Source organism: Aplysia californica, unplaced genomic scaffold (genome assembly GCF_000002075.1).
Source record: "Aplysia californica isolate F4 #8 unplaced genomic scaffold, AplCal3.0 scaffold00075, whole genome shotgun sequence".
Classification (NCBI taxonomy): Eukaryota; Metazoa; Mollusca; class Gastropoda; order Aplysiida; family Aplysiidae; genus Aplysia; species Aplysia californica.
This window is the reverse complement of record NW_004797345.1, coordinates 628,346-645,852: the sequence shown is the minus strand read 5'-3', so window position 1 is coordinate 645,852 and position 17,507 is coordinate 628,346. Positions and strand designations below refer to the sequence as shown.

At 37.6% G+C, this 17,507-nt stretch overlaps 1 protein-coding gene across 1 annotated transcript in view; it reads left to right on the top strand.

Moving 5' to 3' along the window:
- The window catches only part of LOC101864445 (protein RRP5 homolog), a 46,171-nt gene that overhangs the window by 10,441 nt on the left and 18,223 nt on the right, over positions 1-17,507 (top strand). The window contains exons 5-23 of the mRNA XM_005094083.2: positions 771-935; positions 1,700-1,823; positions 2,228-2,355; positions 2,870-2,935; positions 4,405-4,506; positions 4,926-5,132; positions 5,772-5,896; positions 6,628-6,688; positions 8,429-8,575; positions 8,880-9,059; positions 9,588-9,722; positions 10,471-10,536; positions 10,961-11,152; positions 11,675-11,749; positions 12,416-12,511; positions 14,443-14,662; positions 15,492-15,626; positions 16,291-16,427; positions 17,353-17,466. Of these exons, the coding sequence (XP_005094140.1) occupies positions 771-935; positions 1,700-1,823; positions 2,228-2,355; positions 2,870-2,935; positions 4,405-4,506; positions 4,926-5,132; positions 5,772-5,896; positions 6,628-6,688; positions 8,429-8,575; positions 8,880-9,059; positions 9,588-9,722; positions 10,471-10,536; positions 10,961-11,152; positions 11,675-11,749; positions 12,416-12,511; positions 14,443-14,662; positions 15,492-15,626; positions 16,291-16,427; positions 17,353-17,466 (2,475 nt within the window). The remainder of the gene's footprint in view (positions 1-770; positions 936-1,699; positions 1,824-2,227; positions 2,356-2,869; positions 2,936-4,404; positions 4,507-4,925; positions 5,133-5,771; positions 5,897-6,627; positions 6,689-8,428; positions 8,576-8,879; positions 9,060-9,587; positions 9,723-10,470; positions 10,537-10,960; positions 11,153-11,674; positions 11,750-12,415; positions 12,512-14,442; positions 14,663-15,491; positions 15,627-16,290; positions 16,428-17,352; positions 17,467-17,507) is intronic.

The window sequence follows — 17,507 nt, the reverse complement described above, 5'->3', positions numbered from 1 at the left end:
ACAAAAAAAGAGGCACATGAAATTCTTATTCTTTCAAAACTTTCAATTTCAGATTGTCAGTGCTAGAATTGTGAGTCAGGAGGAAAATGGGTATCGACTGTCTCTTCACTCAGGGAAGGAAATGGCGTTTCTGCCTTACTCTCATCTGTCTGACTATCGGGAGATTCAGGAGCTGAGGAAGCAGGCCATGAAGCCGACTTTCCCTCTCTTTATCTCTCTCTCCCTCCCTCTTTCTCTTGTGCTTGTACAAAGTTTTATATTTTTCTCTTTGGTTTCATTTTTTTTGGTTGTGGTTTTTTTGTTGTTTGTTTGGGGGGGGGGGTTATTGTTATTATTGAATGTTAGCATGTCCTATTGGTTCAATCATCAATCTGGTCCTTTTCAGAAGCCGTCGCTGATCCAGGTAGTTTCTCTTCCTTTTCCCAATACTCGTATGTCCTTTTGACTCTTTCTCTTTAGTCTGATTTTGATTATGGACCTCAGTTAAATGTTATTTGATAAAACTGAATTTTTATGCACCTGTTTCAAATGTAAAATGATGTTCTATTCAATTGAGATGTGTTCTGCTTTGCATTCAAGCTCTGTTATGCATGGTTTGCCCTTGTAAACACACTCCAAGATTTAAAATCTGTAGATTAGATCCTACATTCAAGATAAAGTCAATGTTTCTCTTTTCTCGTAGGGGACATTTATGTGCATGGTTATGCATAACCAACAGTTGCTCTCTGGTTATATATTTTAAAATTAAATTTTAACCTGACTTTTTCCAGGACCTGAAACCCGTAGATGAAATGTTCCGCCCTGGCTTGCTGGTACCTGTTAAGGTGACCACTGTAGAAGAGGATAAGCAAAAAAACAAGACGTTCGTGAAGCTGAGCTCTGTGCCGGCTTCCCTCAATTCGTCCCTGCCGTTATCGAGTCTAACAGATGGCTTGGTATGTTGCGGCTGTCCAGGGTTGTTTTGACAGGGGTTTTTCCCCTTTTTCCAACTTTCTCTTTTCGAATATTATTATTGTGAAAAGGAAAGTAAAGTAATATGTGAGGTGTGCTGGCAAAATGAGTTACTTCTATGGAAATAGACACTTCAAATTTATAGATGGTGTTTGTACAGTTTATAAGTATGCGATGATAAAAGACATGTTAAACTTGAAGAAAATGGCATCAATCGATAATCTATCAAGTTGAACCCAGTATCGATTTTCAGCCGATATCTCCTTTTGGGGATTGCAAGAAGTAACTCATTTTGTCAGCATGTCGCACATGTTTTCGCCTCTTACTGATAAATGTTATAAATTCATAGCTAATTTTACATCAAATTTTTAACATTCACTTTGAACAGAAAAGGAAAAGTTGATGGTATTAGTTTGCTTTAGCAGTTGCTCAGAAAACTTGCTTGAGCAGCATCTGGTCTGATCTGACGAAATAGTGATGGAAGTGGGATGCATGGTCAGAGATGAATTTGGACTAAGACCATCCGTTCTTTTGAAGAGGTTAATGATTCACAGAATTTAAAAAAATGTATTACAATGAAAGGATGGAAACCCTGTCCCAGAATTTCCAGCTTCCCTCCCATGCTCCTACCTCATGCCATGTTATCTTTTTTAAAATTTGTCTCTTTTCTGACTTGTTGGGATTTGTTGGATTATTTTTTTTCCCGTCTGGCTAAATGTTTCAGTGATGTTCCCTATTTTTTTTTCAGCTTCTGTTTGGCAGTGTGTCTAGTGTAGAAGACCATGGGTACAGAGTGGATCTGGGCATTAAAAGTCTTCAAGCTTTCCTTTCCTCCAAAGATGCAGAGGCTTTTGTGCAGACTTATAACAGTGGTGAGATGATGTCATATTTGTTCAGTGTCAAGGTTTGGAGAAATTACAGTATCTTCTTTGTAATAGGGGTGTGTTTTCTGAGTATGAGTAAAATAATTTTTGACTGGATAGAGGTTTTTCAAATTTTCTGAGGTACTGCTGTCCACTCTGTTGTTCTTGGACGAGTCTCCAACTAGGGTGGTATGACATGCAAATAAGTACAAAGAAAGCAATGGGATCTGGACTTTTGAATTTAAATTGTCAAAAGGGGTAAAGAAAAGTTCCATGGTATGGAAGTCCAGTGGTTTGGGGAAAACTATCTCAGCACTGATGTTTATGACTCACATACTGTTGACCTCTGATACTTAACTCTCCCAGTGACAGATGTGCTCTTTATACTCAATTGAATGCCTTTTGTTCACCAGGGGAGCCTCTAAGTGTTGGCCAGCCTCTGTGGTGTGTTTTGAAAATGAAAGGCAAGTCCGGGATAAAGGAGGGAGAAACTCGAGCTGTGAATGTTACTGTTGAGCCTACACTTGTGAAACAAGCAACGGTAAGCTGAAATGCCATCAGACTGGTACTGTTGGCTGAGAGCTCGAGGTGACTGTGTCCCAGTTCCTCATTTTGAGAAAAAATTATTTTTATGGCAAGGTGTGAAGTGGAAATGTTTAGTTGCATGAACGCGATGGGAATTGCTGTTGCAGCAAAAGTATTGGCCTAATGGGTTGATATTTACAAGCCTAGTGAAGTAGTGGAATACTGTTTGAATTTCCTAGTTTTGCTCTTCTTGGCATTTTTGTGAAAATGGACATAGTCATATGTTGTTCCAAATCAATAATATGTGCCTTCATTAACTAAATAGTCATATGTTGCTCCAAATCAATAATATGTGCCTTCATTAACTAAATATATGCATATTTCTACCATGTTGGAAAATTTGTGTAATGGAAATATAATGTTGCAAGTCTTAGCCATGAATTGCTCAAATGCTGGTCTTTGGTGTTATTTCAAGAGTAGAAGGCACATTTTTGTGTACTCTCTAACAATGCCCCTTACTTCTTTTTCAGCTCGAAGAGACAACAAGTTTAAACACAGTGCTTCCTGGTATGAGGGTGAAAGCTGTCATAGAAAAGGTATGTCAAGAATATGAAAACGTTTATTATAGAGTTTCACAGTGAAAGATACTTGTTACTAGTTTCTCTTTTGGGGTATGATATACAGTGAGTGTTGCATTCAACGAGGTTGCCGGGACCGGCTTGTGGTCCTCGTTGGATCCGACCTCTCGTTGAACCTGACTGAGGCTAAAGAAATGACAGGAGACAAGTTATTTTATTACACAATGTACCTATACCAGTTATTAAAACAGATATTCCCACTGATGACGAAAATCTCATGCACCATCAGTGCGCTCGTGTTTAGTTTGAGCTGTGTTCTCACCGTCATTTCTGCATTTTAAAAAAAATTTTCCGGAACACTTCTCATGTGGAAACATATCCTCTCACGTCTAGGCCTAGATCTACATAAAGTAAAGGCGAGAGCTTGGATTTTCTGATCAGGGGAAGAAAAGAAATTTGAAAAAAATGAAGGTCTCGATCTAGACCTACCCATCCAGAGTTCATCCAGTTTCACACTGCCCGCCTCACGTTCCCACCCATCCCATCCCTACCGTAGGCTAACCCTCGCCCATCCTCTTGGCTTTGGGGCCCATATTAGGAGGCACACTAGATCTAGCAATATAATGTGTTAGGAATCGAGGATGGGCCTTGTGCTTCGCGTGAGATGGGGAGAAAGGAGAAAAACTCTTTGCTTTTGGGGTCGCTAATTGCTTTTATTTGGTAATCGTGACCTCGTTGAAAGCAACTTCGGTCTGTTTGCAACCTCGTTGGAGCTGACATACATTTACAAAGAGATAGAGAAGAAAAAATCGGAGATTAAGGATTGCCTCGTTGGAGCCGACTTCTCGTTGAATGCGACACCCACTGTATGTGCTAGCATCCCTCTCAATATATTCCAAGTGTTGTGTTTGGAATTCAGTCTAACTCGTTATTGTTCACTGAACTATCCTTCTTTTCTAAGTTTTACATCTGTTCACCATTTTAGTTTTTAGTATTCTATTTGCTACTTTAAAAAAGCACTCTTCATCAGCTGTGAATGCATTTATAACAAGTCCTTCTCGTCAGAATTTTTATTTTCGTTTTTTCGTTTGTGTCAAAGTTTATGTTTTGCTGACAATGTGACAGTATTTCACTGTTGTAGTAATCCCAGTACCTGCAAATTTGACCTTGTATTTTGTTCAATGCATGCAAAAATGACATCTCATGTTTCTAAAAAATCATGAATGATTTTTGAAAATTTATTACCATGAATGGATCATTCAAGTAGCAAACAATAGAATTATTTGAATTGCTGGGTTTATTTTCTTCAACATGCTACTTGGAACCTTAGACTTGCCATAAACAATAACAATACTTATATTTTCTGTTGAAGTGTGCTTATATGTTAATGGTTTCTTAGCAGTCAGTTTATTTTTTTTAATGAAAATATTTTCTTTATGTCATATTGTTAAAGGTACACATCATTTAACTTGTTTCCCTATATATAGAAAACAGACACTGGGCTGATTGGGAAAGTTTACAATTTTGAGGCTGTAATTCACGGCTCTCAGGTGCCCAAGTCACCGCTGACATACAAGGTCAAGGCCGAGGTGAGGCTTTTCTACATCTGTTGTGGTTTAAAATTATTAACTTTTTGTCCTCACTTTTTCACCAGAGACATGAAAATTCAGAAAAGGCTTGTGGTTAAAGAAATGACAGTGATAATCATTGGAAAAATATGAATGACAGTGATGCTGGAATATGGTCTAATGATTTAAAACTATAAAATGTTTTTCCTCATTTCTCTCTTGAAACACGGGAACATGGTTTAATGATTTAGAATTATAAAATATTTGTGCTCATTTTTCACTAAAGACATAGGAAATATTGTTTAATGATTTAAAACTATGAAATATTTGTGCTCATTTTTCACTGGAAATTTGAAACGGCTTGTGGTTATATAATAATGTGAGTGACAGTGTATCAGGAATATGGTTAGTAAAACAATGACGTCCCTGCTTTTATCCAGGTTGATGCCAGGGTTCTGTATGTCCACCCGGTTACAAAAGTCTTACAGCTGACAGCTCTGCCAGAACTTGTAAACTCAGACGGAGGTGCGATTGGCTTGTTTCAAGACCTGAGGGTCGGGAACATTCTTGAAGCAAAAGTGTTGCGGCTGGACAAAAAGAAGGGGGTATACTTCAGCCTGCCTAAGGGAGTGAGAGCATTTGCAGCTGTAAGTTAACTGATATGTTTTGTTGTGCTGGTTGATAGTTCATGAATAGTATTATGGTATGTCCTCTCTTTCTGCATTATAACTCGAGCAACTGAAGTGTAAAGATTCCTTTGTCAATTTGTTGTTTCATTTCGCCCGCCTCCCCATTTTTCAATAATGTTTTTGTCAGTGTCTCGTTGAAGGTAACAGTTCCCATCTGTGTGGGCAATTCTCATAATAGTTATTGAATGTTTTATCTAATTCGTCAACATTAAAGTTTTGTTACAGTTTTTTATATCACTTTTCATGGCAATCGTGATAACAAGAAACAACACTTTATATGGGCTTCTAAGGCAAAGTTAACTTGATTTTTCGTTTGAAATTGAGAGGTAATTTCACAACGGTGTGAAAAGCCTGTGTGGCTTTGGCTAAAAGCAATGGTTGCATCTGGAGTGGTTAATTTTTGGTCTTGTAGAAAATTAAGTGAAGTGGCATACTTTTTTTTTCCCACTCATTTCTTTTGATTGCATGGTCTTTTGTAATTGCTTTGTGTCTTAGAAAAGCAATTTGAGTTCCATTGAATCCCCAGAAAAAATTGGCATGTCCTCTACCTTATGCATGGTTTTAAAATGTATCTCATTCTCTGGCGTGTTTCTCCAGCTGAGCAAATTAACAGACAAGACCAACGAGCCAGATATCACAGCCTATGCTGTTGGTGCGAGTCACCAGTGTCGAATCCTGGGCTTCAACTTTATAGAAGGTGTTGCCTTGGTGACTCTCAAACAGTGAGTGAATAAAGTTTTTTGTCTTTATTTTCCCCTTTCTACAATTTTATTCTCCTCCCATTTTACATAAAGGCTTTTAGTTTTCTTGGACAATGAAGATAGATAATAATAATAATAATAATAGATAGCATTTGTATAGCGCATATCCCCGCTCAACAGCAGGCTCTATGCACTTTACACTATATTATTACCCCAGCAGACCATAGAACACTCCGAAACATTCTCAGCTTCCCGGGAAGCATACAGTGCAAGCAACCGATTAAGCGCTCAAACACTAACAAACTGACAAGATCTTTCGCTGTCTATAGCTGGGTTCCCATTCCCACCTGGGTGAAGTGGGGAAAATTCGTGTAAAGTGCCTTTCCCAAGGACACAACGTCGGGCCCTTGACGGGATTCAAACCCACGACCTTACGTAATCATCATCAACCTGGTATTTTAAGATTTATTTTCATGATAAGTATGCAGCTATGCAGGCATCGACTTCCTTTCTTAGATGCGTTTTGCTGACCCTCACTTTATCAGTGTCTGCTATTTTAACATGTATTTGATGCCAATTTTCGCAGCTAAGTGTGCTGTTTTCTTTTATGTCAGTAGCTGTTAGTTTTTTTGCTTAGTACTGAAAATGAAGTATTGCTGTCTAATTTTTAGCCATTTCGAGTGTTCGCAGTTTGTTTTGTTTTTTTGGTTGTTTTGTTTGATTTTATTTGGCTTTTTTGTTTTACTTCCCAGGAGCATCCTCTCTCAGAAGTTTCTGACAATCCATGACGTAAATATTGGTGATGTTGTGGAGGTAAGCCTAAGATGTTAGATAAATGATAAATGCAATAGACAAGGCTAAATCTGTAAAATGCTGACCGTTTCGGTAGTTGATAGAGTCAGCCTGCACTGTACATCATATTAAAATTTGTGTCTTCTCTCATCATTTAAACTAGATGGATTTTTTTTTTGTGCTGAAAAAAATTGTCAAAACACTAGTGGCACTGCTGGAAAATAACTTTATTGACACAAAACCACTCTCGGGCAAAAAAAAACCCCACCAAAAATAAGACAATACAAGAACTGAGAAAGACTTTCAAAAAGAATACTCTTAGTAAACCTTGAACACTGTCTTGAACACGGTCTCCATTATATAAGTACGAACTGCCCGCATGCTTTTAGCACAGTAACCTAGAGCTTAGGGCTTTTACAATCATGTATTGCTTTCGACTGCCACTATAATCTCGATTAATTGATGACGTCTTCATGGGTGAAAGTTTTCCGGCATATGCCGGAATTCCAGTTTTTGAAAATCAGCTTTCCAACTTTTCCGGTTTGGGACAAATTTTCGACTTCATGAAATTCGTGTAAATTTTGACCTGATTGTACAACTCAGTTATCTTCCTTGGTGCAGCCTAAAATTTGGCCGTTGCAGAATTCGCACATAACGAAAAGATTTCTATGTCCAGCCAATTTCACCATCAACTGCAACAGCTCAACCTACAGCCTCAAACAGTGTGTGCACAAGTGCCATGCACCATTGCTGAACTCTTATTTAGCAAGAAGCTACAGTTGTAGTTAAAAAAGTACAAATATGGACTGTGACAGTGACACGACATCTTTAAAAAAAAATTGTGTGTCTCAGTGGGGATTGTGATTAGACACTTTGTAGTGTTAGTTAATACCATTGAAAAAATTTAACATCCAGGAATAGCACATTGCTGTTTTGCAGACACAGAACCTGATTTGATGGATTGTTGTCAAAGCAATGCATTGATGACAGTACATGTACGTGTATCTTGAAGAAATGTGTTTATTTCATAATATTGTGTGTGTTTATCTGACAACGTTTCTCAACGTGTGTAATTTTCAGGTGTAGGCATTTTAATGTGGGTGGTTGGCGGGTGCTCTGGTGTGGTTTGCTTCTTCTTTCCTATCAAACATCTATCGTCTTTATCTCCCCTCCTTCTGTTTTATGTTTGTTACTCTCTTGTAACACCTCTAATCTTCGGCACTTATATGACCTTATTGTGTTGCAAGTGCCGTAAAACTTTTACTAAAACTAAACATTTTAATAATTTGGATTTCAGGTTTTTGAACCTGTCAGTACTTTCACCCATGGACATCTTGCCATACCTACATCTTTAGAACGTATCCACTGAATGAAAATAATAAATTCCACTAAACTGATCTTGTCTATATTGTACCGCATATAATTATGATGCATGAATTATATACAATAGAACAAACATAGACAATCCACACAACATTGCAAATTACCATGGTGCACTGCCCTGTTTTTTTGAGCTATGGTTATGGTTTGCTGCTCAAGGACACACCCCAGTAACCGCTGTATACCGTAGGTTGTTTTTTTTTTTTAAGTATGTGACTTTAATTGTTGATACTTGTAAGGAAATCCATGATTTCACAAAATGATGAATGGAGCAAGACTGCATTGGTACTTTCAGATCGACCTTGGCAATAATTAGAACAATAAAAGAGCTGATGTGCTAATAGTAATTGTATTGTGAAACTTACTCCTGACCTGTTTCAGGCCACTGTGACCGAGGTGCATTTGAATGGAGTGGCTGTCACATTGTCGAGAGGCATCAACTCCTTCATTCCTGGCATGCATTTAGCTGATGTTCCCATCAAACGGCCAGAGAAGAAGTTTGATGCCGGCATGAAGCTCAAGTGTCGTGTGAGTGACTTTTTTTCTTTTTTTTTTTTGGTGAGGGGATGTTGGTTTTTTTAAAAATCTTGTCTGTCTCTATCTATCTCTCTTTCCCTGTTTCTCTGTCTTTTCTATAATAAATTATTTCTCTGTCTCTTCCCCTTTCCCTCTCTTTATCTCTCTCTCCCTCCCTCTTTCTCTTGTGCTTGTACAAAGTTTTATATTTTTCTCTTGGCTTTCATTATTTTTGCTTGTGATTTCTATGTGTTCGAATTAGTAAGTTGTCATTTCCCATTTAGGTCACAACTTAGACTATTTACTTTGTTTGCAGGTGCTAAGAATAAACCATCAGAAGAACAAGGTGATACTTACACATAAAAAATCTCTTGTCAAAGCAAAGCATCCAATCATCACGGATTACTCGGAGCTCCGTCGCCATATGGAGCTGGAGGGAGTGATCGTTGCTGTCAAAGAGCGAGTGGTCATTGTGTCCCTGTTTGGTGATGTCAAGGTCAGTATGGTTTTAAGTTACAATTGAAAGAGCAAGAAAAATGAGTTTTCCTTTTCATAGAAATTACTTTTGTTTGTTAAACCAAAAGTTAACATTTTTCTTCTATTTGTAAAGACTTTGGAGTAATTTTTTTTTTGGTTGCATTTTTATGCATTTCACAATTTACGTTTTTTTGAAAAGCTTGACTTCACAAGAAAAATAAGTTTTCCTTTTCATGGAAATGCATTACTTTTGTTTGTTAAACCAAAAGTTAACATTTTTCTTCTATTTGTAAAGACTTTGAAGTAATTTTTTTTTTTTTTTTTTGCATTTTTATGCATTTCACAATTTAGTTTTTTGAAAAGCTGGACTTCGCTATCTGAAAATAAGCTTTTTAAAAATCATCTTTGCTTTTTATTGTTTCTTTCACTATGGATCTTTATTTCAAATACTGGGCCAGTCTTTAGAGCTATCGTGGAAGGACTTCCTCGGCTCTCTCTTAGATTTTGAGAAACTGCGTGATTACCCAGTGTCAATTTTCACTTTCAGGGTTTTGTCAGTAGGAAATACATGAGCACTGAGCAAGTGGAAGATCCAACAACCCTGTTCTACGTGGGCCAAGTCATTCGGTGCAGGGTGGTGTTCTGTGATGCTGAACAGAAGAAACTTGTACTTTCTTTCAACGTAAGAGATGCTTCATTTATTTTTTCTCTTGCAAAGCAAGTTTTCTCATAGTTTAAAGTTTTTATAAAAAGAGACCACCTAAAGGAGAATCATAACTTGTCCACAATCAGTTGTGATTTTTCAATAATAACCAGGCAGGACGTAATGAAACTACGTGTATTTTGAAAGATACCCCTTGATTTTTTTTAAATCCCATTATTTGGACACTCAGAAATTGATTTGGCCAACTGTGGAATGATGCTGACAGTTTGGTGTAGTTACGAAAAGTGGCTTTTTTTTTTCTTAGCATTTTAGAGTTGTATTACTGTATTTGGGAATCGTGGCAATCGAGGATTTGAAGCATAAGAATGTTTTTATTAAGAATTACATCATCAATGCCATGTGTAGGAAGGGGGGACATTTGGTATGAGCTTATTTTACAGCTGTGTGTGTTGTCCCTCTATATTACTAACCTGTCAATATAGTTTTACTGTAAGTGATAACGGAGCGGTTCTTTCCCAAGACCTACAGAGTCTGGAACAGTCATTTACTGTAATTAGCTTGTGGCAATCGTGACCCTTACGTTCAGATTCCAGACCAAACTTATTTCTTTTCTACTTATGTGAAAAGCTTGGGGTGCTTTCATTAAGTCCAGTTTAAACAGTTCACTATACGACTAGGAACTCTTAGTTATCACACCTAATCATCACTTATTGTTTCAACCAGTATTTCACTTTATTTTATTTTTTTGTTTTTTTTATCTCTGTAGTTTGGTACTTCAAAAGGGAAAGCAGACAGTGATGTCAGTAGTCAGGACCATTATGAACTCGGAAAGGTAATTATATTTCTGAACTAAAACAATTGTCTGTTCCCATGTGCTTGCTGAATCTTTTACCTTCTCATTGCTTATTTTCATGTCGTGTGCAACAATTATTATTGTGTTGTGGTTGTTTGAATTGAATGAAAGTGTACGCTTTTTTCTCTGGAGTCAAATTTCTGAGAAAGTTTAGCCTTCAGGATCTAATCTGACTTTACCAGCCCTGCGGTAGAAAAATGATTTAGACTTAAATTTTTATTTTTTTTAAACTGAACTACTTTATGTCTTACCATTCATTTAGTACAATTGCAATTTCATTTCAGATTTCTGTACTTTACCTTAAATTCTCTCTTTTTAATTAGACATTTTTTTGTTGGGGGGGGGGGGGGCACAAAAAAAGAGGCACATGAAATTCTTATTCTTTCAAAACTTTCAATTTCAGATTGTCAGTGCTAGAATTGTGAGTCAGGAGGAAAATGGGTATCGACTGTCTCTTCACTCAGGGAAGGAAATGGCGTTTCTGCCTTACTCTCATCTGTCTGACTATCGGGAGATTCAGGAGCTGAGGAAGCAGGCCATGAAGCCGAGACTGCAGCTGGAGAGAGTTACCTACTACTACCGCAGAAAGCAACCTGTATCCTTGTGTGGCTCAGTGGTTTCATTTATTATTGGAAATCTAGTAGACTGTGTAAAGACCTCAGATAGAAAACAGCATAGTCACATTTTAAATTATTTTACACCTTATAAGGGCTGCATAACACTACAATTTAACACAACATATTTTAAAAGGAGAAAAATGGTATCTTATGTTCACCAAAATATGAATGCAAGTTTCTTCTCTACCCCGGAAATCTTTGAATATTTCGCTTTTCTTCTTCATTGTTCTTCACACAGCGTTGTGATTTTGAGATAGGAAAAAAAGACAACCCAATCTATAATTACAGCCTACACTGATCTCGTATGTCCGCTGTCTTTCCCGACTCTGTGCTGATACAATTCTTTCCTAACCGCTGAGATTAAATTATTTCATTTGGTTTTTTTATTGTGATCTGCAGCAGCCTAAATCCGTGTAAAACATTTTGAAGAACAGATGTGCTCAGCAAGTTAAGATCAAAGGTTTCTGGCATTGCGTTGACTTTTCCTTCACTTTTCTCAGATAATGACCATGAAAGAATGTTTTCTTCAGGCAGCACAGCAGAAGCAGTTGTTGGAGAACTTTGCAGACCTCAAAGTGAGTGGAGGCTTGGGAATAAACGGAGTGGAAAATTTATGTTTTTCGTCTGTTTGTTCTTTCATTAAAGAGATTGTTTATTTACGTTTGCTAATGAAAACATGGTGTAACTTTTTCCTGTGGTACAGCTGGTTTGTTAGTTTTTTATTTTTCTATCAATGCCAAGTTAATATGACAGTAGGCTTTGTGTACAAGCATTTTTATTAAAATGATTTTTTTTTTTTTTACTGTGCCCAGTGCAGCCATTGAGTTAATTTTTAAATGTACACTGCAATGAAAGTTAAACCAAACTTTACTGAAGGTTTTCTTTCTCCTATATGATTCACAGAAAATTACATTTTATGTTTGGAGGAGATCCTCAAAAAGCTTTCGACAACATATTTTTGTCCACATGACTTGACATTTCTAACAAACATGTAACCTTATCTGCACAATAGACCAATGCCATTGGTTTAACATTCATCACCATCATCCAGTGCCAGATCTGCGACAGACATCTGTGATCATGGTTCTCCATTCCTTCCTTTGCTTGGATGCTCTTAAAAACATTATTTTTGTGAAATACTCTTTTTGTTTTCCTCTTTTTCAACATCTTTTCTTCTACTCTCATTGATAGTGAATGTGATGTACAAAATTCAGGATGATGATTTTTATGATTGTTTTCAGAGTGGCCAACTTCTTCCTGCTGTGATCCAGAATCATGAAGACTATGGCATATTTCTGGAGTTGGCTGCAGGTCACACAGGGTTGTGCCCCGCCAAGGTGAGTGGTATCAGCTTGAGTCTCGTGCATGGATAATGACAATATTGCTGGACTATAGCTTGTTCACTTTCATCTGTGGACATTAAAAAAGTTATAACTCATTTATTAATTTGCCACTGCACATGTAATTTTGCATGGCTCTCCTGTAGGCTAGCGTCCAAACAATTTTTTTTTTAAATCTTGATCCAGTAATAAAAATGTTTCTTAATTTGTGTCCCATATTATACACCGCCATTTGGGAGCATACACAGGGTCACTACAATTAATGATTTATAAAGTAAACTAGCCTGCAATTTGCTCATTTTGAGACGGCAACACAACCTTGCCCCTACGTTTCAGTGTATTTTCGGTGTATGCTGTAAATCCCCTTTTATTTTTTGGCCCGCTTTATCAAAGACAACATGTCAGAACCTTAGTTTACCTTCATTAATGGGCTTTTAGATTCTGTTAGTCATTCAACTTTTAGGCTCTCATTCAATGACATGCAAAAATTTAATAGAACGATAAGTTTTTGTCTTGTTTTAACCACGTACAGAGGAAAGTGAGCAAGCTACAGACACACACAGAACAATATTTTTCCATGATGTGATTGTTCTTTTTCTTCAGCTTTGTCTTCATCTTCCCCGTTCATCTTGTCATCAGAATCATTTCTCAAATATATTACTCTTTTTTTTTTTTTTAGTTTGGAGAATACTATCCAGGTCACGGAGATCAGAACCATAACAAAGCTTCTAGTGATGTTTCAATTAAAAAGTACAAAGGGAGTAATGAAACAAACTGAAACTGTTGTTAGTCACCTCATGATGTCTTATTTGAAAAACTCTTTCTGGAGAATGTCTTTGACTGGTCAAATTTTAGCTTTTTGTATAGGCTCTTTCTGAGCTGCACACCTTCATTTTCCACTTCTTGAATAGCGCAAGAATCATGAATGTGAAATTCAAAAGTGAAGATAATGGGCGTTGTTCTACTGTTAGGGTGAGGCCACATTACAAGCTATAGCTGTAGCTAGCATGAAGCTAGCAATGAGATATTAAGTGGGGGTGACCATACTAAAAGCTGCTTTTCTCAAGCAGGAAATAAGCAGCAAGCTAGCGGGAAACAACTGAGGTGAAAACTGGTGTGTTGACTGGCGTTTGGGATCTCTGTTTAAAAAGTCTTGATAATATTTTTTTCAAAAGAAGAGATTTCTCTTTCACTAAGAAATAAACTCAGCTGTTTTGTCAACTTCTATACCTGAAGTGTCAGTTTGATTAAATTTGTATAATAGGTTTAAATTGTGATATCAGTTGAATTGGAATTTCAGATCTTGAACTTAAAGCTGGTTGAAGAATATAGTTAGATGGTAAAAATGAGATGTTTGATTGAACAGTAAACACTATACGTTCTTATACTATCTTGTTATGAGCGCCTGGAGTACCCAGGAAGTGGGCCCTGGAAGCGGCACAAGACACACTTATCAGGGGGTAATAAATCACATTATAGCTACATAGCGAGGTATAGTCTTGCTCAAAACTCAAAGCTAGTGAGACTCGCGCAGGGACAGCTGTTTATATTTCTTCTCATTCCAGCTCAGCCTCGCTTTCTCGCTTCTTATGTGGCCTCACCCATAGGTACTTATCTTTACTGCATTTACCTCTTAATTGATTGTGGAGTAACGACGTACGTTTGTTTGAATGGAGTATACCGAGTAAAGCATCTGTTCCAATGAAGGTATGGCATCTTGTCTGTCATAAAAGTCTAATGAAGATGCACGTAGAAATTCATGTGTTTATGAGGGTTTTTTATGTAAACGAATGTTTACATGGGGCATTTACTGTATTTTCAGATATTGATTTATCGATCTGGTCTTTAAAATGAAACAAAGTGTGAATCTGTAGAATGGAGGACATATGTAGTACTATGTTTTAAAAAAAATTCTGTTGTCTTTCCAGACTCTGACCAATCTTCAGCCAGCAAATCTTCAGGAGCTATTCAAGCGGGGTCAGTCGGTCATTACTCGGCTGGCAAAGATTGACAGTGAGAAGGAAAGGTTTCTGGGCAGCTTACGAGTAGATGAATGTTATGAAGGCGGCTTGGAGCAGCCCCTGACATTGTTAAAGAATTACCTCAAGTCCAGGGAAGACACCTTAGATTTACTGTTTGCTGAACATGGTGAGTTGGGGACGTAAGACATATAAACAATAGCAGTATTTTACTATAATTGCATGTCTCCTGCATGCTTTTGACTTGCATGTGTCCACATCAGACAAGGATAGTTAGGAGGTGGGGGGGGGGGTCTTGTGGCCTAGAGGTTAAGGTGTTTGCCTCTCATTCAATAGGTTCCGGGTTCAAATCCGGATAGCGACGGAAAATTTTCTTCTTTCACATCCTTTCCTGCTCTCTAACAATGGTCTGTAGTCTGCCTTTGTCTCCTCTTTCTGCCCCCACCCTCTTTGCCCCCTCCTCTAGGCTCCTGACTCTTTCTGCGGCCTTTTTACTACTACCCCTTGGCTCCTTCTTACTGCTGTCTTTCAGCTGCACCCCTGATCTTCTGGTAGGAAAGATCTACACCTAGCCTTCTCGGACAAGGGCGAAAAATCTCGGAGGTCTTGTGTGCTAGTTGGTGGTCCAAAATTGAGTATGCTTCGGCCCCCACCCGCACAAAATTTCAAATTTCCTACCAACTGAAAATGTTTAGTTTGTCCCAGGAGCTCATATGACCTTATGTAGTTGCAAGCGCCATAAAAACACTTATTCTCCAAAAAAAAAAAAGGTACTGCTTCCTGTGAAAGCATAATATTCTACAGATTTTAAATGTGTGTTTTCTACAAGTTAAAAAATGTTCTTCAACTTGAATTCATTGAGGTACTTTCAAGGCTCTCAATCAATGCATTTGGTAAGATCGTATCGAAACAGACTTTACATTTGAAGATTCTTTCTGACAGATCAGCTTATAATGTTTCAAAGGGCATTTTACTCACATGATAGATTTTTTCCTCAGAGGAGTTGTCCTGCTATTCGGATGTCAAGCTTGGGGACGTTGTGCAGGTCACAGTGTCGTCTGTGTTTAAGAAGGGAGTTTTGGGAGAGCTTCCATCTGGAGCCAAGGCTTTGGCTACCAAATACCATTTCGGGGGTAAGTTTTTGTTGGTTCTGTCGTTAGAGAATTGCCTTTCTATCACAGTTTGGGGGTATCTGGAAAAGTGGGGGTGGGAGAATTAAGTATGGGAAAAACTCTCTGGTTGAAAGATTTCATTGTCTTTCATGACACTGGGTTTTTTGGGGGGGAGAGGAGAATCGCAGGGAAATTTTGTTGTTGAAATGGTTTGTCTTGACATTGCCAAAGGAATTAGGGGGGGGGGGGGGGGGGTCAAATGGAAGGATAGTCTCTCGTGGCGTTATGTAATGTACTTTTTTTTATACATTTTTGTGGAAGAATGTTGGCAGCTGATTTATTTTTTTAAATTTGTTTATTTGTTGAGGTTTTTTTAAGGTTATCTGCCTACTGGTGTACTTGATACCCGAGGGGGAAAAAGACTATCCTTTGCCATATTCCGAATTTTTATGCCAGATAGCTCATTTTTTATTTTGCTGATTACTAAAACATATACTGATGGGTAGGCAGCCTTGCAGAAAGACTGAGATACTCTACAAAAAGTTCTCGTCATGCTGGAATCGTACTCACGTTTTCTGCATGCAAAACACCTAACTGCTACACCACAAATGCTGATGAGGATAACACTGTCGAAATGTATTTAAATATGCTCTTCCAATTTATGATTGTTTTTTGTGTTGTTCAGGTGTTGAGCCTAAGGAGGGACAATCGTATGAGGCCGTGGTGCTATTTGTGGATCCACTGACACCTTGTGTCGAACTTACAATTGAGCCAAGGGTCGTCAGAGCCGTGAAGAACAGGAGGGAGAATGTTAAGACTCAGGTTTGAATGCAGTCATTATTAAATGATTGAATTTAGGACCCGTAGGAAGGAGGGAGGGGAGTTCAAACTGAATTTGAGAAGAAATGATAGTAATGGGATTTTTGTTCTGTGCTGTGGCGATACTTCTTAACTTACGTTACAGCAGCTTAAGATGGTGCTTAGGATTTTAAAAATTTTTGAGTGAAAGAAGACAGTAAAATGATTATCTCTGATTTTTAAAAATTTGGGGTTGGGGTTGAATTTTAGGTGATTGGGTTTTCGTTAAATTTTTTCTTTTTTATATTGAGGGAAATTTTGTGTTTATGAATGAGCGAAGCTTGAGCATAAGATGACGCTTATTTCCCAGGTTGAAAACAACATAAATGATTTTTGCAGATCAGAAGCTAAGGGTGATGCTTCATTTTCAGAGAACAATTTGACAAGATGTTTGAGATGTTAAAGATTGAAATGAAGTTCAAGCTAGAAGCAGTATGTTATTCTCAGAAAAACACAAAAAAAGTATCTTTTCCTTCTTTATTTCTTTCCACCTCATTGATGGAAGCTCCTAGCTTTGCAGCATACCACTTTTTTGTTGTGGGTGGTTGCACTGGTAGGTCCTACTTCTTTACTTTCCCTGAGTTGTTTCTGTCTCTCTGTCTTACTTTTTCCCAGCACTAAATGACCATTATCGTGTCCGTATGCTTCTCTTTTCTCAAACAAACATTTTTGTCTTTAATGTTCTTAGTAATTTTTTAGTTTTCTACTAACAGGAATGAAGCCTAAGCTAACAACAGTGTGCTATTTCCTCAAAGGACAATATTTTTTAAACCTATCTATTCCTTGTTTATTTCTTTTGACCTGAATTATAGAAATGCTTTGCTTTGTACAGTGCCAAATTTTTATCTTTGTTATTATTAACCTTTTGTTGCCTTTGACAATATTTCAGCTCAAAGCGGAACAGGTTCTGAAAGGAGATGTTCTCTTGGTAAATCCAGAGTTCCTCTTATTGGGACTAAGGGGTCACGGAGCTGGAAAATTTGTTTTTGTTCCAGGGCGTAAAGTGAGTATCAGTCTTTTCTGTCACACAGTTTTAATTTGACG